The sequence below is a fragment of the Balaenoptera borealis genome, assembly GCF_965194805.1.
Source record: "Balaenoptera borealis genome assembly, chromosome: 8".
Classification (NCBI taxonomy): Eukaryota; Metazoa; Chordata; class Mammalia; order Artiodactyla; family Balaenopteridae; genus Balaenoptera; species Balaenoptera borealis.
The window spans coordinates 98,573,540-98,599,649 of record NC_138865.1 but is presented as its reverse complement, the minus strand read 5'-3'; the positions used below and the strand labels follow the sequence as shown (position 1 = coordinate 98,599,649).

General features: G+C 38.2%; 1 protein-coding gene across 3 annotated transcripts in view; it reads left to right on the top strand.

Moving 5' to 3' along the window:
- Positions 1-26,110, top strand: part of TMEM245 (transmembrane protein 245) — a 102,923-nt gene that overhangs the window by 64,591 nt on the left and 12,222 nt on the right. For 2 of the 3 annotated variants that reach the window (XM_082403904.1, XM_082403905.1), the window contains 7 exons: positions 103-201; positions 2,543-2,674; positions 6,160-6,282; positions 6,411-6,556; positions 16,969-17,069; positions 17,964-18,138; positions 23,010-23,204. In XM_082403904.1, the coding sequence (XP_082260030.1) occupies positions 103-201; positions 2,543-2,674; positions 6,160-6,282; positions 6,411-6,556; positions 16,969-17,069; positions 17,964-18,138; positions 23,010-23,204 (971 nt within the window). The remainder of the gene's footprint in view (positions 1-102; positions 202-2,542; positions 2,675-6,159; positions 6,283-6,410; positions 6,557-16,968; positions 17,070-17,963; positions 18,139-23,009; positions 23,205-26,110) is intronic. The other variant, XM_082403906.1, reaches the window with a different exon arrangement.

The window sequence follows — 26,110 nt, the reverse complement described above, 5'->3', positions numbered from 1 at the left end:
ATATTAGTTTGATTTGGAACAAATATAAAGACCCAGCATGTATTAATTTTACTGGATTGTTGCCTGAAATATTAACCCAGATTATATCTGTATTTCTTCCAGCTTCATAAAATTCTTGGAGATAAAGTGAACAATACTGCCGTAATTGAAAAGCAAGTACTAGAACTTTGGGACAGACTGTATCATTCTTGGTTTGTAAAGGTAAGTTATTTTAGCTAAGGATTTCAGTTGTAAGCTAATAGTGTCCTTTTATTTTATGGACTCATTGACTAGGTAGGATTGTGTTAACATTGGGATTGCATTTATTGACATTTTTAAGCTGCAAGTTCTTAAACCTCAGGTCACTAAAAGTCAGCTTGAATTGATGATTAGTCTCCATGGCAGAACCCACCAGTCTCTCTGGTGTATCAGTATTCCATCCTCTGTTCATTACCGTCAACACCATCCCATCCTCTAGACCAGATTTGTACAGTAGAAATGTAATGAGTGCAAGTCATACATGTAATGTTAATTTTTCTAGTGGCCACATTTAAAAAAAACTAGGACAGGTGAAATTAATTTTAATAATGTATTTTACTTAACCCAGTATACCCAATATATGTCATTTCCATATGGAATGAATAAAAAAATTTAATGAGATTTTATATATATATTTTTTATATATATAATTTTTTCCATTCTAAGTCTTAGAAATCCAGTTTATCCTTTTTTTTTTTAATTTTAATTTTAATTTATTTATTTATTTATGGCAGTGTTGGGTCTTCGTTTCTGTGCGAGGGCTTTCTCTAGTTGCGGCAAGTGGGGGCCACTCTTCATTGCGGTGCGCGGGCCTCTCATTATCGCGGCCTCTCTTGTTGCGGAGCACAGGCTCCAGACGCGCAGGCTCAGTAATTGTGGCTCACGGGCGTAGCTGCTCCGCGGCATGTGCGATCTTCCCAGACCAGGGCTTGAACCCATGTCCCCTGCATTGGCAGGCAGATTCTCAACCACTGCGCCACCAGGGAAGCCCCCCAGTTTATCTTTTACACTAACAGCACATCTCAGTTTTTGGACTAGCCACATTTTAGGTACTCAGTAGCCACATGTGGGTAGTGGCTACAATTTGGGACAATACAGCTCCAGACTAAGAACTTTTCTCTTTGAGGAAGTGAAAATAGATCCAAAAGTTTAGAGATATTTATTTTATTTTAAATAAACCTTTAATGCTGCTTGTGCTGATGTACTCCTATTTCAGAATTTATGACGAAAAATAGTATCATTTTTCATTAAATATAAAAATGATGGTTTGCAAGCAGCTAGTTGTGCTGGGCTGTTGTATACACTGCGTTGGCAAGGCCTGTGGGCCATTAGGAGCTGTGCTGTGGAAGATGCCCATCCAGGGGAAGGAGATAGAGTGGGGCAGAGTTCGTGGTTGGTTTTTCCCAGGGTTGATCTAAACAGAAGAGAAACATAAATAAGTCTCTTAACTTGGGGTTTGGGGGTAGGAGGGCTTGATTTAAATTTGAATTTGTTGCTCAATGACCTGTTTGGCATTGTGTACTCTTGCCCCAGGAGGAGTCGAAGGAACAGTGATGGTTTTTGTGGGTTTCCAAAACTGGGAGTTAAAACTAACTGGGGGATCTCTGGGTAGATATCTGCTGAAGAGCCAGACTATTGGAAAGGTTGTATCCACTTCTTCTGCTGACTCTGGGGCTTCTGCTTACAGACAAACAGCTTTTACTGTCCCTCACCCCCTTTGAGCTTCACTTATGGTCCAGGGTGGTCAGTGTTTTAAAAGCATAGGTTTGTAAGTGGGTAAGTGCATTGCTTTCTTTACCTGTTTTACTAGAACCTAATGTCTTCATTGCATGATGACGGCTGGCATCACAGTGCTGTTTGAAAAAAGTGTGAGAATGGAAACACAAGAATGTTAAGAATCTACTTCTATTTATAAATTTTAACCTTACCAGTCACTTTGTTTATACATCACTCTTTCAAATCTGTTATTCCTGCATTTCTGCCAATGTAATTCTCTTCCAGATAGACAAGTTAGATCCCCCCCGACCCTTATTTTCCCCTGTTTTATTGAGACATGATTGACATATAACATTGTATTGGTTTTAGCTGTACTTTTTCATATTCTTATTTCCCCTCTGCTTCCTTTAGCGTGTATAGAGGAGTAATAAGGGAGATGAGCAAAAGAGGGAAAAAAGCAAAACTGGGAGACCAAGAGAAAGGTTAGAGGGGCTAAAAGGGAAAAGTAAGATGAAAGTATATGCTGCGTTCGTGTTCAGTTGAACATACGAGTAAAGTGTGTTCATGAACATACTTAGAAGGGAAGTATTTAAGCTAGGCTGAGACACAGTAACTAGAACGTAAACAGAAAAATATATTTCAGGTCTTTCGGTGGAGTTCTTTGTTGATTTCTTAAATAATACAAAGTTTTTCACCTTTGTGTACTTACTAAATTGCTCAAGTGGACCTAAAACAAAATAGGCTATTTATACCTCCTATTCTTTAGGTTAAGATGGAGATTTCACGTCTGAACTGTTCTATTCCATAGAATGTAACGCACTCTGGAAGGCTCAAAGGACAAAAGATGCACATAAGTCGTCAGAATAGCTGGCTGGGAGACATTCTGGACTGGCAGGATATCGCTTCCTTTGTCCATGAGAACATTGAGACATTTCTTTCGGTAAGAAATAGTATTTATAGTTAAACTGGACTTAGAAACAAAAACAGAGACTCTAATTCCCAGTTTTCTTCACACACTGAAAGGCCTTTCGGTACCCTGTTTTTAATGCCGTGACATTTACAGTTTGGAGAGTTCGAAATGCACTAGAAAGATGTCCAAAAGCCATAGGCCTCAGGTGTAGCTCCCCTGACGCCTCCTCTGTGGTTGAAGAGTAACCAAGAGATGCTGACTCAGGTAGCACACGTGATGCCGTGGCTCTCAGATTCTGAGATGGTATCCTGGTCCCCTAGGCTGACCAGAATGTCCCCAGTTGGAACACTAGAGAGGGAGCCACCTTTGGTGGGTGAAGCCCTTTGGCAGATGGAAACATGGTTCCAGTCACATTAGAGAGACTGGATGTTTAAAGGCTTCACTTATTATCATCCCACCCGTCCTTCCCTCATGCACCACCCACCTCTGCCTCGTTTACCAAAGGATCAAAGGCAGCAAGGAACCGCTTGCCGTGTTGCCAAGTTTCAGCGACTGTTCTTCATTCCATAGCATACTTTGTGAGGTATCTTGGTCTGTGCCTTTTCACAGAGATGAGAAGACTTCTCATGTGAATAAACTTGTAACTCTCATCATGTTAATAAAAGTGGAGGTTTGCTGTGCTAGATATTTTTAAAATTTAATTTTTATCAAAATAATAGATGACCATAGCTGAAAGGTCAAAAATGTTTTAAGGTTTTTAATAAAAAATAGCAGTGCCCCTGCTCTGTGCTTCCCCACTTCAGTCTCATTCTCCAAAAAGAGCTCTCAATTCTTTTAGCTTTCTCTGTGTATTTACCTCTAAATTTCTTAAATAATGTTTATGCTGCTCTTTCTTGGTTTTACAATATTATCTTTTGGCTTCCTAACATGGAAGATGAAGATACAAGTCCCTCAGTGCTTCCTTACAGCTCTCTTGGGGTTTTCTTACGACTCCTTTGGTCCCTTCACCCAGCCCCTTCACCCATCCCTGCACTCACATTTTCCCTTTCTCCCAATCGCCTAGTGTAGATACAACAGTTTGAAATTACATCTAGGAATTTGTGTCCTTCAGTTCTAAGAATGTTGTTTTTGCTAATCCCTTCCCTATGTTTTCTGTGGTCCAGTGGCTCTCACATTTTGGTGTGAGGACTCCAAAGAGCTTTTGCTGATGGGGGTTCTGTTGATACTTATTGTATTAGCAGTTAAAACTGAGAACTTTAAACATATTTATCAATTCACTAAAAAATAACGTTACTTGTTGACATGAAGAACATGCTTGTGATGTCTGAAAAATAACCATTTTCCAAAACAAAAAAAATGATTTAGTGTGAAGAGTGGCTTTCTTTACATTTTTGCAAACCTGTTAGATGTCTGGTTTCTCATATTTGTTTTTGCATTCAGTCTGTTGGAATATGTTGTTTTGGTTGAAGTATATGAGGAAATCTAGCCTCACACAGATATGTAGCTGGAAAAGAGGGTAGTCTTTTAATAACCTTTTCAGATCATCGTGACTATTCTTTGATACTGCACCAAAACTCAACAAATGGTATTTCTTAAAGGTTAGTTGCAGTGTAGAATTTGAAACTGTATCAGTGAACTTTTTCTACTCTCTTATGTTAAGGTCCCTTGATCTATCTTGGCTAGGAATGGATCTTCTACCCTTACATGATTTTGTAATGTGCACTGGTCATTTGGAATATTGGTTCACTAATATCTAATATATATATTCTAAATATTGACACGTTTTGTTATACAGTATTAAAAAAAAGTCACATTCTTTAATATCACCACCTATCTCATCAGAACAAATTTTAAGAAACTGTCAAGGTCAGCCCTTGATTGAATATTTTGGTTTTATAATACCCAGCATCTCTTCCTTCTTTTCTGAACCTTTCTTCCTAATCCTTTTGAGTACATAGAAAAGTTACTGGATTGTTGGTGACTACCAGTCTACAATTAATGTATTCAGTTAATTTCTTAAGAATTACCACAGAGTATTTCCTATCAGTATGACCCAGAAACTATTTAAAAACTTTTTTTGATAAAAATTCCAAAGTGACTGAATTCCCCAAAAGAATGTTTGTAAAAATCACAAGTAAGGGCATTGTTGGTTTGTTTCTTAGAATCAGTGGCATTATTCATTCATTCTTTATCCCATAAGGTCAAACAGTCAATCATGCATATTTTTGTAGGCATCGTGAAGCATTTTCAAGATTTTATGTAAGGAGTTATTGTAAATGGAACTAGCCTGCCAAAGTCCTCTTATGAAGGCTGAGCTGAGGTTTGCAAGAAATGCTGAGGACAACAAAATATGCCTTTATAAGTGGTACATTTGAGGTAGGAAAGGAATGGATAGGCCTTTCATGGAAGAGATGGTATAACTTGAGCATATGACAAGAAACAGAATTTCTCTTTTGGAAAGGGCACCAAAATAAAACCAGCCATTAGGAGTTCTGGTCCCAGCTCTAGTTCCGCTTATTAGCTTCATGCCCTTGGGCAAGTTTTAAAAAATCTCTGAGCTTCGGTTTGTATATCTGTAAAATAAAGATGATATCATCGACATTGCTTCCCTCACTGCATTGCTGTGAGGTTTATGTGAGCATTTTGAAAACTATAATGGAAGGTGTTTTTCTGATCATCTTGCTTCCTTGTTTTTCATTAAGAGGAAGGATAGTCCTCTTGGGGAGAATAATAGAACAGACATTATCATATGGGACTTCAAGTTCATGAAGAGATAGGAAATATCTATAACACACCTACGTGAAAACACGTAGGTGTGTTATAGATATTATACCTCTTCTTTCAGTAATATTTAACATGTATTAACATCTGCTTCTAGTGAATTTGCAGGTGATGGATCAGATGAACTCAGTAGGTCTTGATATAGGGTCATTATCTGTCTGAGGAAAGGTTTTCAGCTGCAGAGCTCTGACCCCATCTGTTCATTTCTTTTATTGTGACTTTAGTGAAGTCATTGAAGTGACGCTTTTGTGTTTGTTGTTGGTTCTAAGTTGAAGATGGCAAGTCGGTGGGGGAGGTATAGCTAATCAGACTAATGTTAGAATTTCATGGCCTGTGCTTGTGGCCCTACAAGCTACATACAACTACAGGTTGCATTCTGGCATATTCTTCTGTAGGTATTTTTTCTATGCGTGCCATTTTCATAGTTACAATCATGCTATAAATAAGCTTTTTTGTCCTGTTCTTTAAACTTAGCATTGTATCATAAAATATTTTTCTGTGTTATAATAGAGATCTTTTATTGGCTGCCTGTTATTATTTGTAGTACATTCACCATAATTTACTTAACCATTTTCCATACTAATCAACCTTCAACTGTTCTCAGATAAAAAAATACTCAGCTCTTGTCGTTTCAGTTTATGGTCCTAAAACACTACATGAAGAGCACACTAGGTAGCTGTAGAAACTTCTTTCCTGAGGACTAGTTCTAATATTTAGCCTTCCCTCCTCGCCAGATCTTAGAGTCTCTGTGGATCGTTATGAGCCGCAACGTGAGCCTGCTGTTCACCACTGTCACCACGCTCCTGACCATCCTCTTCTACAGTGGGACTGCCCTCCTCAACTTTGTTCTGTCTCTGGTACGTACCCACAGATAAGTGCATGTCACACTCCTTCTGCAGTAAAGCGTGTTCTTGGTTCCATTTATGTTTCCTTCCTGTAGTTTCCAAATGTGATATTTTAGGAGGTACTGTCCTTTGTTTTGCAGATAATTTTCCTGACCACACTATTTTATCTGTTAAGTTCCAGTGATGAGTACTACAAGCCAGTGAAGTGGGTGATAAGCCTGACACCACTATCTCAGCCAGGTCCTTCTTCTAATATTATTGGCCAGTCTGTGGAAGAAGCTATCAGGTAGGGATAAGATTTATGCTGTTCTTACTTCCTTCAGAAACTGCTCTCCACGAGAGGCCCATTTTTCTGTCTTGAGCCTTCCTGGTAACATTCAGTGCTAAGCTAGTGAGGGACGCTGGTATTTTCAAATTTTTAACATCTCCTTTGAGAGGATAGTGTAAAACAGTTTCAATATCCTACTCTCAAGCCTGTGATGTACAGAGGTCTAATGGCCTGTCCCCAGGCCCTTGCTGCAGCTCCTAATCGCCACGTAATTTGCTCGGGAGCAGCCCCTCCTGCACCACACGTACACCTCAGCTTCTCTCAGAACCCTCCTTGTATTCTCAGGAGTTATAGCTTTGCCTGGGGAGGAGAGGAGGTGGCCTTCCTGTTTCTTCCTCTGTCCCTCTGCAGTCAGGCTGTGCCCTCTGCAGAGGGTAGTTTGGATACCGGAAATGCACAATTTGGGGTTATTCCCAAGTCACGGGCTCTGTGTGTATCGCAGGTTCCAGCCAGAAATGTCCATCATGTCTTCTGGGGTCTATGTATTGCAGGCTTGATTTCTGAATGAGATGATTCTTCAGCTTTTATTCTTCATATCCTTTTTCCAAGTCACTGATGCCTTTTTCTTTTTCCTCTTCATCATGTCAGGTAGGGAGAGGCCTTTTGCAGCCTTGTCTCAGCTCCTTCCCAAAACTTTGTCACTCATTGCTCTAACTCATTAATAAGACTCTACTTCATTTTGACTTCTTATGAATAGCTACTCAAATGAAATCCTCATGTTATCCATTAGAGCTCCTTTTTCTAATAAGCTGTTAGGCGGTCTAAAGCTTCTCTTGAATAGTGAATCTTTGGTTGGCATTTCTGTTTCCATATACTTTTAAGAAAATGGTAATTTCTTGAAACTAGTCTGCCACAGAAATCTTGATTTGACCTGATAATTCTGTCTGACTGATTTTGGCTTATTTTTTCACTGTGTTCATGCAACAGCTGGTGCGGATACCACTTTGATCTTTGGAAAGCCCTTGGTTACATTCAAATAGCATGCATGCACCTAAAATATATTTTCTCTGGAAACTTTGCTAGGTTTTCTGTTTTTCCTCCTAATTTATTGGACAGTAGGTGGGATTAAAACCAAAAAAGCTCTTATGCCCTTTGGTGCTCCCAGGTATCCACATGGAGCCATCCATGTAAATATTCTAAGTTTGGGAGTATGTTGTCTACTGTAACAGCTTTCAGGGTGAAGTTGTCTTCAGGAAAGATACTTGCTGGCTTTAGCATCCCTTCTAAGCCTATTTGACCATTGGTTATCATCTTTATTAATCTATCAATAGATTAACTTTAGTGTATCTAAGTGACATCTCTCTCAAAAAAGTTTATGCAAATACTTTACCAAAAAGGAAAAATAACTTTCTATTTTCCCAGTAGGATAAAGCTATGGAATCAGCCATATCAAAGGCTGCCATAATCCTCTAGTCAGTGTGACTTAAGCCAAGTCTTACAGAAAAGTATCTAGCTTGTCCATAAAGAACTTCAAGAAAGATACTTCTTTTTCCTGAAGTAACCTTTACTAGCACGGCTGACCATCCTCTAAATGTCTGTCATTGAGTCATTTTTTTTTTCATACCAAATATGCCACCTCCTTTGTTTTAAAGATTATTCTTTACTGTCATGGTTCCTTGGAACTGGTAAGCAGAGCTATGATTTGCACCTAAGTCCAGCTGATTGAGATCACACATTCTTCTGGTATACCATGATGCCTTCTTCCAGGAGATGGTTGGAACAGAAGATGATGAATTAAATTCGTGGTACTGTTAAGACTATTCACATGGACACATGAGGCTGGCAGCTAAAAATTTAGGTCTTTGCAGAGAAAGACAAATATCACATGATATCGCTTATTTGTGGAATCTAAAAAAAAGGATACAAATGAACTTATTTACAAAACAAATAGAAAACAAATTTATGGTTACCAAGGGGGGGGGAGGGTTAAATTAGGAGTTTGGGATTAATAAAATACACACACTATATAAAATAGATAACAAGGGCCTACTGTATAGCACAGGGAACTATACTCAATATCTTGTAATAACCTATAATGAAAGAGAATGTAAAAAAGAATATATATATTCATATATATGTATAACTGAATCACTTTACTGTACACCTGAAACTAACAGAACATTGTAAGTCAACTATATTTCAATAAAAATTAAAAAAAAAAATTAGGTCTTTGGTTCAGGAAGGAATTTGAGGTTAGAGAGTGTACAGTCATCTACATAGATATGAGGAAATATATGTCTTTTCACAGGTTAGATTTGCTTTATCTTCTTGGGATTGTACACACTAATTATGTACTATAAGAATAGCCCCGGGCTTCCCTGGTGGTGCAGTGGTTGAGAATCTGCCTGCCAATGCAGGGGACACGGGTTCGAGCCCTGGTCTGGGAAGATCCCACATGCCATGGAGCGACTAGGCCCGTGAGCCACAATTGCTGAGCCTGCGCATCTGGAGCCTGTGCTCCGCAACAAGAGAGGCCGCGATAGTGAGAAGCCCGCGCACCGCGATGAAGAGTGGCCCCCGCTCGCCGCAACTAGAGAAAGCCCTCGCACAGAAACGAAGACCCAACACAGCCATAAATAAATAAATAAATAAATAAAATTAAAAAAAAAAAAAAAAAAAGAACACTAGGGAGAATCTTGTCTTAAAAAAAAAAAAAGAATAGCCCATGTCTTGGTTCTAACGTATACTCATACAAAAACCATTCATTTTGTTATCTTATTTTTTTTTAATTTGTTTTTAACTTTTTATTTTGTATTGGAGTATAGCTGATTAACAATGTTGTGATAGTTTCAGGTGCACAGCAAAGGTTAATGTTTTTTTATCGTGGTAAAAGTCACATAGAGGACTTTTTTTTTTTTTTTTTTCAAAGTGTAAAGGGTTTTTTTTAATTATGTGTAACACAAAGTTATTTAAGTCAATAAATTTTTAAGGAGTTTCACATGTTCTGATTCTTTCCACTGCCAATCACCTTAGTTCCTCCAAACTCATAATCTTCAAGATAAAATAGCCCTTTCAAAAAGAAGTTATCGTGTGAGTCAGCCCACAATTCTTTTAGTTAGGCTTCTTTGATCTCCAATGAAATATGGACACACTTCAAAATTCCCCACCTACAGAAAAAGATTGTAATGGCAACTGGGACTGATTAGGTTCCATTTTCATTCATACCTAAATTTAGCTGATTGTTTCCAAACATGCATGTTTCAGGCAACTTTTATCTTAGAGCTTTCATGTTTTAAAATACAGCTTTATGTAAGATGGATGTTCAGAAAGGCTATTTTCATTCAGCCCATTCAGAGCAGTTGAACATTTTGCCCATCATCATGACAGAGGACTTATTTTTTTTTTTTTTAATTTTTATTTATTATTTATTTATTATGTTTATTTTTGGCTGTGTTGGGTCTTCGTTTCTGTGTGAGGGCTTTCTCCAGTTGCGGCGAGTGGGGGCCACTCTTCATCGCGGTGCGCGGGCCTGTCACTGTCGCGGCCTCTCTTGTTGCGGAGCAGAGGCTCCAGACGCTCAGGCTCAGTAGTTGTGGCTCACGGGCCCAGTTGCTCCGCGGCATGTGGGATCTTCCCAGACCAGGGCTCGAACCCGTGTCCCCTGCGTTGGCAGGCAGATTCTCAACCACTGCGCCACCAGGGAAGCCCGGACTTATTTTTAATACAGAAAAAAAATTAACAACCAACACTACAATCCTAATTGTTGTCAAAATTGATAGATTCCTGTGAGTCTGAAAAATATGGTACAGACGAGATAACTTGTTATAGGCTGGGCCATTTTTCTAACCACAGCTATATCAAGTTATATAAATTATAGATTGTAATTCAGGTTGATTTTTAGCAGTCTGAGTACTTTTTATTTCTTTACTGGGTCAAATTCAAGACTTAAAATATACAGTCTTACATAGGTACCTCTGAAGAACTTTCTCATATATGTAAGATAACAGTGAGTTCTAGTTCTACAAGCTCCTGTCAGTTTTTTCATTCTTAAGGATTATGTTCAAGATGGAATATGTTTCTTCATGGAGAAAGATTTTAAGAGGGAAAATATTATACAGATGATCATGAAAATATTATCATAATGCCCTGAGACTGAAGTTTAGTGTGTAAATTATCAGTGATGTCAGGTTTTATAAGCATCAGTCATTAGTTGTCATCAATGTTGCAGTTAAGTGAATTATTAAACTCATTTTATATGATCCATTAATAAGTTAAAAGTGGAATTGAAATTGGGAGTTAACTGCATGTCCAGACAGTGAAAGTGTCTTTGTTCTTCAAGCTTTGCCTTCTGAAATATGTGGCTACTAGATAATCACTGTCTCATTGAATTTCTGAACCTTAGTTTTCTCCATTCTGAATGAGTATTCTTCTAAACTGAATACATTTGTGATTGGGTTTTCATGTCATGAACTTTTGAGTTAGTGGCATGCATCCGTTGCCCCCAAACCATTTTCCTCCCCTTAGAGCATGTTGTGTCCTGAATGTTTGCATCACACCCTTCTCCCCCGATGCTCCATTCTGCTTGCTCTGGTGGAGATATTGCACATTACTAAGTTGCATGTTGTCACGGCCTCAGTGCAATTTAGTGTGTGTGATATTTTCACATGAGTGCATGCACACGGGTAGGGCTCTTGCTTGTGGGATTACAGCTTTTCAGGGCCGGTGGGTGGGAGTCCTAGTGATGAATTTGATGGGAGAATGTATGTACTGTGAGATTTTCGGTGAACATGCTTCCCACCTCTACCCTCCAGTTTTGCAGAATTAAAAGTATTTGGGTTAAAAAAAAAATCAGCGTCGATCATTTAGTAAATCAGTATTTCCAGTTTTTACTGGAAATATTAAATATTAGAAAGAAATTCTTGTGGATTTAAGGTTATAAACATTATTTGTTTAAATTAAAATGTATGAGGAAGAGTTTAAAGCTGTAAGAAAATATATTTTCATTTATTTGAAGAGATCTCCTAACGCTGAAATAGAGAGGCAGAATCTCTTATGCATGTTTGGGAAAATTAAATTAGTAGAGTTCTTAAATAATAACCAAGTCAGTAAATATAATGCCTTTTTAACCTACTTGATTAAAGATCAGTTTAATAAGCTTAAACCTTTGCTTCAAGTTTCCAAGGGAAATGACTTTTAAAAACTTTGTCTTGTATTTAGTTTCTCTTTGTGGTGCTTTAAAAATTGCTAAATTCATTTTAATAAGGCTCATAATAGAACTAGTGTTGAGATACAAATGTTTGCTATTTGCGTATGTAATTGAAACAACCTCTTGTTGATTTTTTTAATTAGCACTAGAATAAGTATCCATGATCGGTAGGCATTGTCAAAGACACAAAACAATGTATTAATTATATAAAAATATTGAATTAGTATTTACTGCTGCCAAGGACTCCACACGATTTAATGTGATGCCGCGGTCGTACGCTTGTGTGTGTGATTCACAGTTATTTCCAGTGGGGACGGAAGGCATCTATGGGAGCAGCTCTCCCTGAGCCCCTCACCAGCACGCTAGGTCTGCGTGCACAGCGTGACCATTCCCCTCTGGAATGGAAATCCAGTGTCAACCAAGTTCCTGTACCTTTTACTGTGGAGCTGGGTCTCTGGGGTGGCTAGTGAATCAGGAAAGGGAGGGGGTTGTAATGAAGGGATTCCTGATTGGTCATTTTATACGCGGGGTCTCTGAACATGCCTGCCCTCTCCACTAGCTCACCTTCTACTTGAGGTGCAGTGTGTGGCAGTGAGGGTAGACTACTGCTGTTCCCTGGGGAATGATAGTCTTATAGTCTTCCTATCTGACCTTTAGAAAGAAAAGAGGGCAGAACCAGTGTAAGGAAATGTCAGGAGTAGGCAGAGTTTGATTGTGGACTCTTTACTCTCCTTTTCTTTCTTTTCCCTTAGACTGTGCTTCCTACTTGTTTGCGGTCTAGGGCCCTGTGTACCCTGAGGGCACAGAGCTTCTTGACTATGGTTTTTCATTCTCCCCACCCATGTCCTTGCTTCAAGTCTCACTCCACTAAAAGCAGGTCATCTGATGAAATCCTGAATTGGCTGGCTAGTTCTCTCTCACTCAGTTTGGAAAAGTAACATAAATACTCTTTCGGTCAGAAATGAGAGGGAGCTGAGAGCTGAAGTAAAAAACTTGTGAAAATAACAGTTTCATCTCAGAGTTTATAAAGGATAAAGACAGAGCGCTGGTTAAGAATTCAAATTCTAACCAATCATTTGAAGTCAATTCAAGTCTCTGGTACAGAGGAGTTAGATATGTAGTTGTGTAAACGAGGCATGGACACACAAACCTTTATGTGTCATAATTATACAAGTATAATTACACTTAGGCAAAAAGCTGATTGTGTATGAACTTGGAACTTTTATTCACAGAGAGGTATGCTTAGATGAGGCCTAACTGGATGGGATGCACTATGGCCTGCCTTCCAGTAGAGGGGACCCCTGCCTTGTAACAGTCCCCATATGGCACGGGGCAGGGGAACATCTATAGGACGGTCTGACAGTGGAAGGTCTCTGAGTGAGGATGTGGCCTTGTTAGAAAGGGGGAGCCTCCAGCTCAGGGGCTGGTGTCAGTCTCATCCATTGAGCTAAATCAGGCCTGCTGTGCCAGATTGACTGAGCTACCGAAAGAGGGAAGGAAAAGAGCCTCCTGAGTCTTCTGAATTTGATTCTCTCCAACTGCTGAGTGCTAGGAAAGCCTGGAGATGTAGTTAGAGAACAACTGTCAGTCTTTAAAGAGTTACTGAAAAGAAGTGTCCTAGAAGATGGAGCACACGCAGATATTCTTCCAATCAAAAGAAAAGATTGGGACTTCCCTGGTAGTCCAGTGGTAAAGAGTCCGCCTTCCAGTGCAGGGGACTCGGGTTCAATCCCTGGTCAGGGAACTAAGATCCCACATGCTGCGGGGCAGCTAAGCTCGTGTACCACAACTAGTGAGCTCACATGCCTCAATGAGAGAGCCTGCGTGCCGTGAACTACAGAGCCCACACGCCCTGGAGCCTGTGTGCCACAACTAGAGAGAGAAAAACCCACACACCACAACTAGAGAAATGCCCGTGCGCCACAACGAAAGATCCCTCATGCCTCAGCCAAGATCCCGTGTTCCACAACTAAGACCCGACGCAGCCAAATAAATAAATAAAATAAATAAATATTAAAAAAAAAAGATTGAGGTGGATAGTGGAGGGAGACTGTATGCTACATACATATGAGACTGGTGAACTTGATACCTGATAACAGTAGCTCCAATAATAGCTACTGTTATTGAGCACCAAGTGTGCATCAGGTCAGTTACTTGGGACTCCAGATGCATTGTCATTTAGCTTTTTGTGAGCTGAATTGTTCTTTCTGCCAGCATCCACCCACGTAATACCATAGTATGAAGTTTAAGCCTTACACCTTGAGGAGATGTGGTGTGATGTAGCAGGCAGTAACTTCTGGCTGGGTGTCCATAGACTATAGGTTTTCTCTGAATGGAGAGATAAAAACAATTGCTAATGTTTCTTAAAATGTTAAACAGATACCATATTACCCAGCATCTTCACTCTAAGGCATTTACTGAAAAGCAGTGAAAGCATATGACCAAAACTTGTGCTTAAATGTTCATAGCAGCATTATTCACAATAGCCCCAAACTGGAAATAGCCCAAATGCCCATCAGCTGGTGAATGGATAAACAAATTGTGGTATATCCATATAATGGAATACTACTCAGCAACTTAAAAGGAACAACCTACTATGTGGATGAACCTCAAAAGCATTGTACTAGGTTAAAGAAACCAAACACAAAAAGCTGTGTAATGACAGTGGGAATGTACTTGACACTACTGAACTGTACACTTAAAAATGGTTAAATAGTAAGTTTCATGTTATGTATATTTTACCACATTTTTTTTCAAAAGGTACGTAATGTACGATTCTGTTAGTACAAAATTCTAGAAAAAGCAAAACTGTAGTGACAGAAAGCATATCTAGTGGCTGTCAGAGACCAGGGCTCAGGGAGGGATTCACTATAACAGGGCATGAGCAAACTTTTTGGGAATGATGCTAATGTTCTATATTTTGATTCTGGTGGTAGTTATGCAACTGTATACATTTGTCAAAATTCACGGAATCATATGCTTAGAGTTGATGAGTTTTATTGTTGGTAAATTATAGTTCAATAAAACTTATACAGAAGAAAGAGAGGAGAAAAATGGCTAGGAATTTGAAGGAGTTAAAAAATTCTCTTAGTAAATTATTAGAAGATTTTTCTCTGCTTTCTAAAAAACTGTGTACCAGATCATAAGGTAGGGGAAATATATTGTCTTTACTTCCCTCATTGGGATACATGAAAATGTTTAGTTACTGCGAACAATAGATAGTGCATTTAGGGTCTACAAAATTACTTAAAAGTTGCCTTAGTCAGAATATTACCAACAGTCAATATTCCCAGAGGTAGAAGGAGACTGTTTTCCTACGAGTGGTCGGTCCTTTTTGGATTGAGCTTTGCTTACTTGCCACCTAGAGGGGTGATTCAGTTGTGGTGTTCCATTGCACTTTGATGTCAACTTACTTTTGGCTTAAAATTTTTAAAACACCATCAGGTTGATCGAAGTATCACATCTATATCTTTTCTCACCAGCGCCCCTTCCCCATTCTAGTCAGATTCTGTACTTTTTTTCTTAGATTTTGTTCTCATTAATCTTTCCATGATATTTGATATTATTATTCCCTCATTCTCAAAAGCTTCCTTCTCCCTTGGTCTCTGGGAATAGTGTACTCTAGTGATTTTCTTCCGACTAGAGAAATGATTTCATTATCTCTTTGGCTGGTGTATCTTTGTCCTTAGGTCCCTTATGAGAAAAGAGCTCATTGCCCCATTCTGTCTAGGCTTGCCCCTTGGGATATCTTACCCTTTCCTATGATTATTTGGTGTATCTCAAATTTCTTGTCCCAAGTTCACTATTAAGCCTTGTCTCTTATTTCCAGCTACCTCCAGGGTATTTATTTTCATCATCCTTTTTTGACTTAACACCGCCCAAACTAAACATATTCCCTTTTCTTCCATGTCCTCTCCCATTCTGGGGTTCTCCATGACTTTGAGACACTGCCATTCTTTCTCCCTCAGGTTTAAAACCTGAACTTCTCATGTTCTTTTTTTCCTCCATGTCTTCTAATCAGTTACTGTTCAGATCTTTCATATTTCCTGTGGGCTATCTCCCTTACTTTAAGTCTTTTTGGTATCTCTTTAGCCTGTGTCCTTATTGTTAGAGAGCCTATGGCACTTTTTTGAGTGAAAGCTGCTGGTCAGTATGACAAGGTTTCACAATTTTGGGAGCCACTCTGTCACCAAATCCATGTCTCAGAACCCTATGAAATGACTGAGTCACTGAGTTCCAGAGTTTGACTTACTCTCACAGTACACCTCTTGGGATGCTTTGGAAAATCTTGGTGTGTCCTTTTGTGTGTACAGTGTTACATTGCTGCCACGGTCTCTGCTTTTTTCAATCACAAACAGCTTTTCCTTCTCTCATGAGTATATAAGCGTGCGTCCCGTGCACCCAGCAGATTCCTGGTTTTTGTAACTTTGTGATACCTTGGGATAACTTAAGATTTGCTGCCTTTGTGCTCTCTCTGAGCAGTTCCTTATTTCTCCTCCTTATACAGTACTACCTTAATCTTCCACCTGAAAAGCAAAAATGAAGTACCTGAGATTGCATATTTTCATTCCTATTAATCACGGAATATGTGTGTCTGCTTTTACACCTCTTGTATTTTCCTCTCTAATTTTACTTCGGAATTAATAAGATTTTTTTTGTAAATTTTCTCCCAATGACCTGCATTCTTTGATAGCATTTTTAGAAGTTACTTTGTAGGTTGGGTTGCATGGTTTAAGATGTGTGGGAACATTTTGTTAACGAGAAGAAAGACTGATGAAGTACCGGCTATAGTACTCCTCACTTGCTTTTCCCAGAGGGGAGGGCTGGCCACAGCCTGGATGTCTCCAAATTTAACTACATCCTCAGAAATAAGATATTCACACTTATTTTTCTTTCTCTTTATTTTGGTGGTGAGTGATCTGCTTTAGAAGTGAAGAGTTGATGAGTTATTTCAGTGAATAGGGTATTTTAAGGTGTTTTATTTCAGTTATCTTTTCATTAGAGAAGTTTAAAGAAGAGTTTAGTAAATCTATTTAAAGTTTTCAATACAAGATTTTTATGTTTCTCTGAAATAAAACGAAAATAGCATTCTCAGTCCATTGGAAAAATTGAAGCTATTATCAGATTTGGATAAAGTAGCCAGAAGCCTAGAAATATTGATTTTTCTGAATCACAGTATGAAACTGTGTTTATTTTCTTTCCCTTTTATCTTTGGACGTTCTAGAGGGGTGTTTGATGCTTCCCTCAAAATGGCTGGCTTCTACGGATTATACACCTGGCTGACTCATACTATATTTGGCATCAATATTGTCTTCATACCATCAGGTAACAACTGTATCATAACTTCTGCTGTCCTCTATTTAAGGGACATTAAGCCATTTTACATATACTGTCAGCTTCCATAAATTTAAAATGCTAAATTTTGAGATCTAATCTAGTCCAGATTAGGAGCAGAAATATGATTTGGAATGTTTATTTATTGCTGTATCCCCAGTAGTTAAAACAATACCCAGCACATAGGAAGCACTGCATAAATAACAAATACTTATTTGTTAATTGCACATACTGTTCTGGAAAGGGATGAGTGTAAAGTAAGGTCCTTCAGTTAGCAGGGTTATTTTTGGTGTTTTTATTGAAATTACACTTCATTTTTATTAGAAAGAAGCAAGGTAAAGAATAAACGTTCTTATCCGAGATTTAGAAACTAATTTCTGATTTGGCTTTGGAATCAGTACAAATATTTGACCAGTGCTCTATAGTTATATTATAGGACGGTACAGTTGTCCTTTGGTATCCCTGAGGGTATGGTTTCAGGACCCCCTGAGGATACCAGAATCTGCAGATGCTCAGGTCCTTTGGCCCTCTGTATTTGCAGGTTCCACATCTGAGGATATGGAGGGCCAACTGCATACGTATTAACTAACCATTGATTGAGAATAACAACTGTGGGACACTAAAATTTTGTTTATTAAGAACAGATTCATGAAGTAAACACACACTTCAGAAAGATTTTCATGATCCAGTTTGAAGATCTTGGACCTCATTCAACTAGCAAATTCAGTTAAACAGGGCATATCATTCCCCTAAAATTTGAGTTTGTATTTGTTTAACTTGTTCTGGTGGAAATTTTTAAGTAGTAGGAGCTAGTGATTAGATTCTGCTGTTTTGTTATTGCTTTGATGATGATGTTAAGTTGCTTTTTCTTTTAATCTTTATTAGCTTTAGCAGCAATCCTTGGAGCAGTGCCATTTCTAGGCACATATTGGGCAGCAATACCTGCAGTTCTAGACCTGTGGCTTACACAAGGCTTAGGATGCAAAGCCATCTTACTGTTGGTTTTTCATCTCTTGCCGACATACTTTGTAGATACTGCCATCTATTCTGATATATCAGGGTAAGTATTCCACAGAACTTCTGAAGTTAGTGATGAATCATATCCAGGAATTTCTCTGGCCTTTTTTAAGAAGATTTTTTTTTTTTCCTTTTGGGCATGGGAGAAAGGACTGGTGGTAGGATTTTCAGTGAAGTAATCTTTTGTGATCCCACTGGTATAATCAAAGTTTAATTTAATTAACATAATTTGGAAGGCATGCTATTTTGTTATAAGTTTTATTTACAATACATGAGACTAAAACAAAATTGTGAATAATCCTCTGGTTTAGTGACATTTACCCTAGGAAAAAAGTATTACTGTACATACTTCAAAATAAAAATATTTTAAGTACGATAACAAGTTAGTAGTTATTTTCAGAACTTCTTTGCTTTCAGAGAAACACATTATTAGGTTGTAAGTTTGAGGATTTCCACGTAAAATGAAACCTCATCAAGTTCGTATCTGACAAGCAGTGCTTTCTTACTTTAGATATTATAGTATGGTTCTATGATGAATGCAGATTAAATTTAAGGCAGAAGCCAAACTTTGGCAATATAATAAATATCTGTCTGTTTTTGTAGGTTTTGATATCTCTTAGAAATTGCATTCAGTAAATCAAGCTGATTCCCATTTAGTCACGTATCCAGATTAACATTGCTTATTACAATCTAGGATGTGACCAAATATTGAATTTTATTTAGCTACTCAAATTCAGAATATGGCCTACTGAAACTATCATAATAGTTAATATTTTAAATTTTCTTTAAGTAAAACTCATCACAATAAGCGTAGACAGGGACTAAGTTTACAGGAAGAGGACCCTTCAGTTAATTTGAAATTATGAAGAGACAAGTCGTATGCTACCTTGTTTTCTCTCTACTAAGTTAAAATAGAAAATAAATGATATAGAATGAGTAAGAAGCCCCAAAGTTCCAGAGCAAAAAGAAACAAACAACTCCATAAGCAAGCCTTAGGGGAACTTTTATGCCTAAAACTTAAAGATAACAGGAGAACTTCATAGTGAGCTTAACTAACATTTAATAGTTGAAATTTAAACCGTAAGAGTAGTTACATGATTTATAGTTAAGTGTTTTCATTTCTTTAAACTTTGCTGTAAATTTTATATCAGGGTCTTTAGCTAGAATTTAAGACTTAGATATAGTTCTATCTTAATAATAAAGTAACACCTTATTTAACCAACATCATTAGGAAATGAAAAATTTTACATAACTTGCTTTATTTTATTTTGTAATAAATTAAGCTTTTATTTAAAATCTCCCACACTTTTTTTTTTTTTAAGCTTTAAGCATTTTTGATAAAAATTTTCCTTAAATGTATTGTTTAGGGAAAATGCTTGCTTACATAGTGTAACATGGAATATTGCCCTAAATCCTTTTTGGAATGAAGAAGACAAATAAATTACAAATATAATTTATTGGTTTCCTGAAGACTAGCTCACCTTAAATGTTACTGAATTGTAATACAGTACAGGATATCCTTCCAAGGGATTTAGTTATTTTCCCTTCACTAAATTGTTCTAATCATCTGTGTTTAGAAACTAGAAACAAACAAAATATACCTTATTTCTAAGTCCCTCTTATGTCAGTGGTCATATGTTATTATCAGTGTGCTGTGCTGCTGTAATCAACAGGTATGCCTCATTTTATTGCGCTTCGCTTTATTGCGCTTCGCAGATATTGCCTTTTTTTTTTTTTTTTTTTAAACAAATTGAAGGTTTGTGGCAACGCTGTGTTGAGCAAGTCTATTGATGCCATTTTTCCAACAGCATTTGCTTACTTTGTGTCTCTGTGTCATTTTGGTAACTCTTGCAATAGTTCAGACTTTTTATTATGTTTTTTATGATCATCTGTGATCAGTGATCTTTGATGTTACTATTGTAATTGTATTGGGGTGCTATGAACTACACCCATATAAGATGGCAGACTTAATTGATAAATGTCGTATGTGTTTTGACTGCTCCACCAACCAGCCGTTCCCTTATCTTCTCCCTCTCCTTCGGTCTCCCTAGTCCCTGAGATACAGCAATATTGAAATAAGGCAAATTAATAACCTTACAGTGGCCTCTAAGTGTTCAAGTGAAAGGAAGAGTCAGACATCTCTCACTTAAATCAAAGGCTAGAAATGATTAAACTTAGTGCAGAAGGTATGTTGAAAGCTAGGCCTCTTGAGTCAGTTAGCCAAGTTGTAAATGTAAAGGACAAGTTCTTGAAGGAAGTGAAAAGTGCTATTCCAGTGAACACACACATGATAAGAAAGCAAAACAGCCTTTTTGCTGATATGGAGAAAGTTTTGGTATTCTGGATGGAAGATCAGACCAGCCACAACATTCCCTTAAGCCAGAGCCTAATCTGGAGCAAGACCCTAACTCTTCTCAATCCTGTGAAGGCTGTGAGAGGTGAGGAAGCTGTAGAAGAAAAGTTTAAAGCTCGCAGAGGTTGGTTCATGAGGTTTAAGGAAAGAAGCCGTCTCCAGAATGTAAAAGTGCAAGGTGAAGCAGCAAGTGCTGATGTAGAAGCTGCAGCAAGTTATCCAGAAGGTCTAGCTAAAGAGAAATAATGAAAGTGGCTACATTAAACAGATTTTCAATGTAGACAAAACAACTCTGTTGGAAAAAGATGCCATCTAGGACTTTCAATGCCTGGCTTCAAAGCTTGAAAGGACAGGCTGGCTCTATGGCTAGGGGCTAATGCAGCTGGTAACTTTAAATTGAAGCCAGTCCTCATTTACCATTCCAAAAATCCCAGGGCTCTTAAGAATTGTGCTAAATCTACTCTGCCTGTGCTCGAGAAATGAAACAACAAAACCTCGGTAACAGCACATCTATTTACAACATGGTTTACTGAATATTTTAAGCCTACTCTTGAGACCTACTGGTCAGAAAAAAATGATTCCTTTCAAAATACTATGGCTTGGGCTTCCCTGGTGGTGCAGTGGTTGAGAATCTGCCTGCCAATGCAGGGGACACGGGTTCGAGCCCTGGTCTGGGAAGATCCCACATGCCACAGAGCAACTAGGCCCGTGAGCCACAACTACTGAGCCTGCGCGTCTGGAGCCTGTGCTCCGCAACAAGAGAGCCCACGATAGTGAGAGGCCCGCGCACCGCGATGAAGAGTGGCCCCCACTTGCCGCAACTAGAGAAAGCCCTCGCACAGAAACGAAGACCCAACACAGCCAAAAATAAATAAATAAATTAATTAATTAAAAAAAAATACTATGACTTATTTGACAATGTACCCAGTCACCCAAGACCTCTGATGGAGGTGTGCAATGAGGTTAATGTTGTTTTCATGCCTGTAACACAACATCCATTCTGCAGCCTGTGGTTCAAGGAGTAATTTCAACTTTCAAGTCTTATTATGTAAGACTTTACCCAGACCCTCTGACGGATATGGGTAAAGTCAGTTGAAAACCTTCTGGAAAGCATTCAGCATTCTAGATGCAATTAAGAACACTTGTATTTCATGGGAAGAGGTCAAAATATCAACATTAACAGAAGTTTGGAAAAAGTTGATTCCAACCCTCATGGATAACTTTGAGGGGTTCAAGACTTCAGTGGAAGAAGTAACTGCAGATGTGGTGGAAATAGCAAGAGAACTAGATTTAGAAGTGGAGTTTGAAGATGAAACTGAATTACTGCAGTCTCATGATAAAACTTTAACTTTCTTTGCTTATGGATAAGCAAAGAAAGTGGCTTCTTGCGATGAAATCTACTTCTGGTAAAGATGCTGTGAAGATTGTTGAAATGGCAACAAAGAATCTAGTGTATTACATAAACTTGGTTGATAAAGCAGAAGCAGGGTTTGAAAGGATTAACTCCCATATTGAAAGAAGTTCTATGGTGGGTAAAATGCTCTCCAACAGCATTGCGTGCTACAGAAAAATCATCTATGAAAGGAAGAGTCAGTGGATGCAGCTAAACTTCATTGTTGTCTTGTTTTGAGAAATTGCCACAGCTGCCCCTGCCTTCAGCAACCAATCACGCTGATCAGTCAGCAGCCGTCACTATCGAGACAAGACTCGCCACTAGCAAAACGATTACAATTTGCTGAAGGCTCACATGATAGTTAGCATTTTTACTAATCAGGTATTTTTAAACTAACGTATGTACATTTTTTTAGACATAATGCTATTGTATACTTAAAAGACTACAGTACAGTGTAAACATAATTTTTATATACTCTGGGGAAACAGAAATTTCGTGTGACTCACTTTATTGTGATATTTGGCTTTATTATGGTGGTCTGGAACCAAACCTGCAGTATCTCTGAGGTCTGCCTGTGTTTTATTTCATTCTAATTATGTAAGTGATACTGTGATAAGCTGGAAGACAGTTACGACTCTCCTATGAAATAAAAATCTTGGGCTTTTTAACAAATATTTTCCTCATGAGGCCTTTTATCACTACCTGTGTTAAAATCTGTATTTTAGGAGGTTGCTAGAAGTCTAACTTATGAATAACAGGGATGTCATTGTATTGTTATCATCTTTTAAAAAAGCATAATTAGTTGAACTACACATTTAATTGTGCCCACTTAAGTTTTCTAGATGGAGGTAAACCTAACAGGTAGATTATATAACCAGTCCCAAGCTGACATTAACCCACCTCCGACAGCCCTGTAATGGTACCTGTTAACATTGCTGACTTCACTCCTTCAGTTGCTGGACCTATAAAAAGGCAAATGTCACACATGTAGGCAAGAAAATTTTTGCATCTTGTTATCTGCATTGAGGTAATCTGAAGAAAGCTGATAATGCAGTCAAAAGGCAGGTGTATTACAGAATGAACATTGTGTTAGAGAATGTATTTCCGACTTACTCCAAGGTTTATGTTTGTTAAAAGTCATGAGTAATCTGTGTGCTCTTTATTCCAGAGGTGGCCATCCTTACTTGACAGGCTTGGCAGTGGCTGGTGGAGCATACTACCTGGGCCTGGAAGGAGCAATCATTGGGCCCATACTTCTCTGCATACTTGTGGTCGCTTCCAATATCTATAGTGCTATGTTAATGAGCCCCACGAATTCAGTACCCACACCAAACCAGACCCCATGGCCTGTTCAGACTCAGCGGTGAGTTACAGCAGAATGATCATAAACTGTGTATGAAATTGAACTAACCTGTCTCATTATTTTTCACCTGCATACAGTCTGTTAGGATACAGAGTATTTCAGTTCCTCTGCTCTACTAAAGATTGAAGACACTAAGTAAATAGAAATCATTTGTGTGTGGACTTTTGGGTTTCACATATCAGGAACATTTAAAAACCGATTGGGGGCTTCCCTGGTGGTGCAGTGGTTGAGAATCTGCCTGCTAATGCAGGGGACACGGGTTCGAACCCTGGTCTGGGAAGATCCCACATGCCGCGGAGCAACTAGGCCCGTGAGCCACAACTACTGAGCCTGCGCGTCTGGAGTCTGTGCTCCACAACAAGAGAGGTCACGATAGTGAGAGGCCCGCGCACCACGATGAAGAGTGGCCCCCACTTGCCGCAACTAGAGAAAGCCCTCGCACAGAAACGAAGACCCAACACAGCCAAAAATAAATAAACAAACAAACAAAAAAAACCCCGATTGGGTCAGAATTGTTAATGTCATGAAAAATCAAAAATAAATAAATTTTAAAAGACCATTTTGAGACAGTGGTATACTAGATTGACAGAGACTTAGGAAATAGGACAACCAAATGCAGTGCATGGGCCCGTGACAGGATCCTGGATTGGGGAATGGAGAGAATCTATAAAGAACATTTTTGAAGCAGTTAGAGAAATTGATTATGGACCATATATGAAATAATATTATATTGATGTTAAATTTCTTAGGTCTGACAGTGATACTTTGGTTATGTAGCAGAATATCCTTTAGGGATGAGATGTCAAACTGAGAGGGAGAAAGTGACTGTAGCAAAATGTTCACAACTGGTGAATCTAGATGAAGGACATGTGGCTGTTAATTGTACTACTCTTCCAATTTTTCTGTAGGTTTATTTATATACTATTTAATTTATATATATTTATTTATATACTGCATTATTCCAGTGTGTGAATATACCACAATTTATTTATTCATTGTAGTATTGATGGACATTTGGGTAGTGTCCAGTTTAGGACTGTTATGAATCAGGCTGCTATGAACTTTCTGGTACATGGCTTTTGGTGAACATGAGTACTTACTTCAGGTGAGTATATACCAGCAGAGGAATGGCGGGGACTACATCTGGTTTAACTTCAGTGGATACTTGCAAAACAGTTTTTCTGTGTGGCTGTACCAGAAATTATATTTTAACAACAGAAAAGTAAGAAGGACTTTTAATGAAAAACTAAGTCGCAGAATACAGGATTTTAACTTTCCAGAGACTATACGTCATTGCCCTTTTTATTTTCAGTTGGAAAAGAATTTTTTTGTTGCATATTCTAGTGTAATTAAGGAGTTATTAACAAGTTGATTCTGAAAATGTATTTAGTGAAACTATATTTTTATTTAAAATTCTTCTAAAATGTTCTGCTTATTTCATTTTAAGTGTTGTATTTTGTGAAGAAAGACATAGTCCTTTAACCCAAAACAAGTAGAATAACGTTTCTGAGTTAGAGGTAGTTGGTCAAAGGGCCATCTTAGTTAATTCTAGGCACTTATTTGATGGCAGTGAAATATCAGTTTCCTGAAGAAGAATGAAAAGAGAGGTACTTAGAGGTTTTAACATAGACGTCACCAGTTTGGGGGTGGTTTCACTATGATATCCTTTCCTGCCTTTGCTCTTAAAGGCAGGTACTGGGTTCCTGAGAAGTCAGTGGACAGTTACTTGAAAGCAGTAGAGAGCATTTGCTGAGTGGATACCATATTCCTTGGGCTCACGAAACAAGAAGTAAAAAGAAAATTGGTTGATCAATATTTTGCTGTTATTTTAGAAAAAGACTTTTGATGATTCCAGGTTGGTGGAGCAAGAGTTAGTTTCTAAGGTGAAACAAAAGCTAATATGAATCCTTCTAGAGGCAAGTGACCCCTTTCCCCTGGTCCCCTTCTGAAGGCAGAATGTTGTTAATTAAGTGGTATGGGGGTTTGAAAAAATAATGTAACGACCGATATAGCTGTAATCTTTTTCCTTCGAAGTTATGGATGTATATAGTTTAAAAGAGTCAAAAATTTCTATAAAGCTTGTGAAAAATAGCAGTCCTTTGCCTTTTCCCTGGCCCTTCCTTTCCTCTCTAAGAGGAACCACTTTTGACTCTATTTGATGTTTACCTCCATATCTTGAAATTGTGTTTATTTCTTGATTTTTTAATGTATTGGCACTGTTTACTTCCCACTTGGAAAGTGAGAAATTATCTCTTTTACTAACCATCCGCCCGATATTACTAAACTGTGATATTGGTTAGATCAGTATTCAGTGTTTACATTATTATGGCTCTGTAAATTACATTCATATTTAAGCCTTCTTGTATATTGTCTATAGTTCCTTACCTACACAACATTTTGTTTTCCTTTGTGTTATAAAGATACTGTTTTTCATTTGCTTTGTTTTCTGTGAACTTATAATTAGTCCAATGCCAGGCTTGCACCAGGTATTTACCTCTCCTCTCACTCAGCATGCTCTGTTGCGTCTGGTTTGCTGTAAGTGTTATCTTCCTGAAGAAGTCGCTCCTGGATTGTTCTGATCTGCTCCAGCAGAGTTGTACAGCTGTCACCCTGGGGATTCCCTCAGCTCTCCCCTCTGTTGTAATACTTATTTCGCATATGATTTCCCAATATTGTTTTCTTTCTTGATTTATTCCTGCTTTTTGTTGGAGCACATCCTCCTGTAGATTTTTGGGAAAAAATGCATGGGAGGTAAATTTGGGGGATGATACATGTCTGAAAAGGCTCCTTCTAAAGTCATACTTACTCAATAGTTTGCCTGGGTAGAGAATTCTATGTTTAAAATTTTTTCCCTTTAGAACTTTATTTCTTTATTGTTTTCTAGCTTTCACGGTTGTTAAAATTCT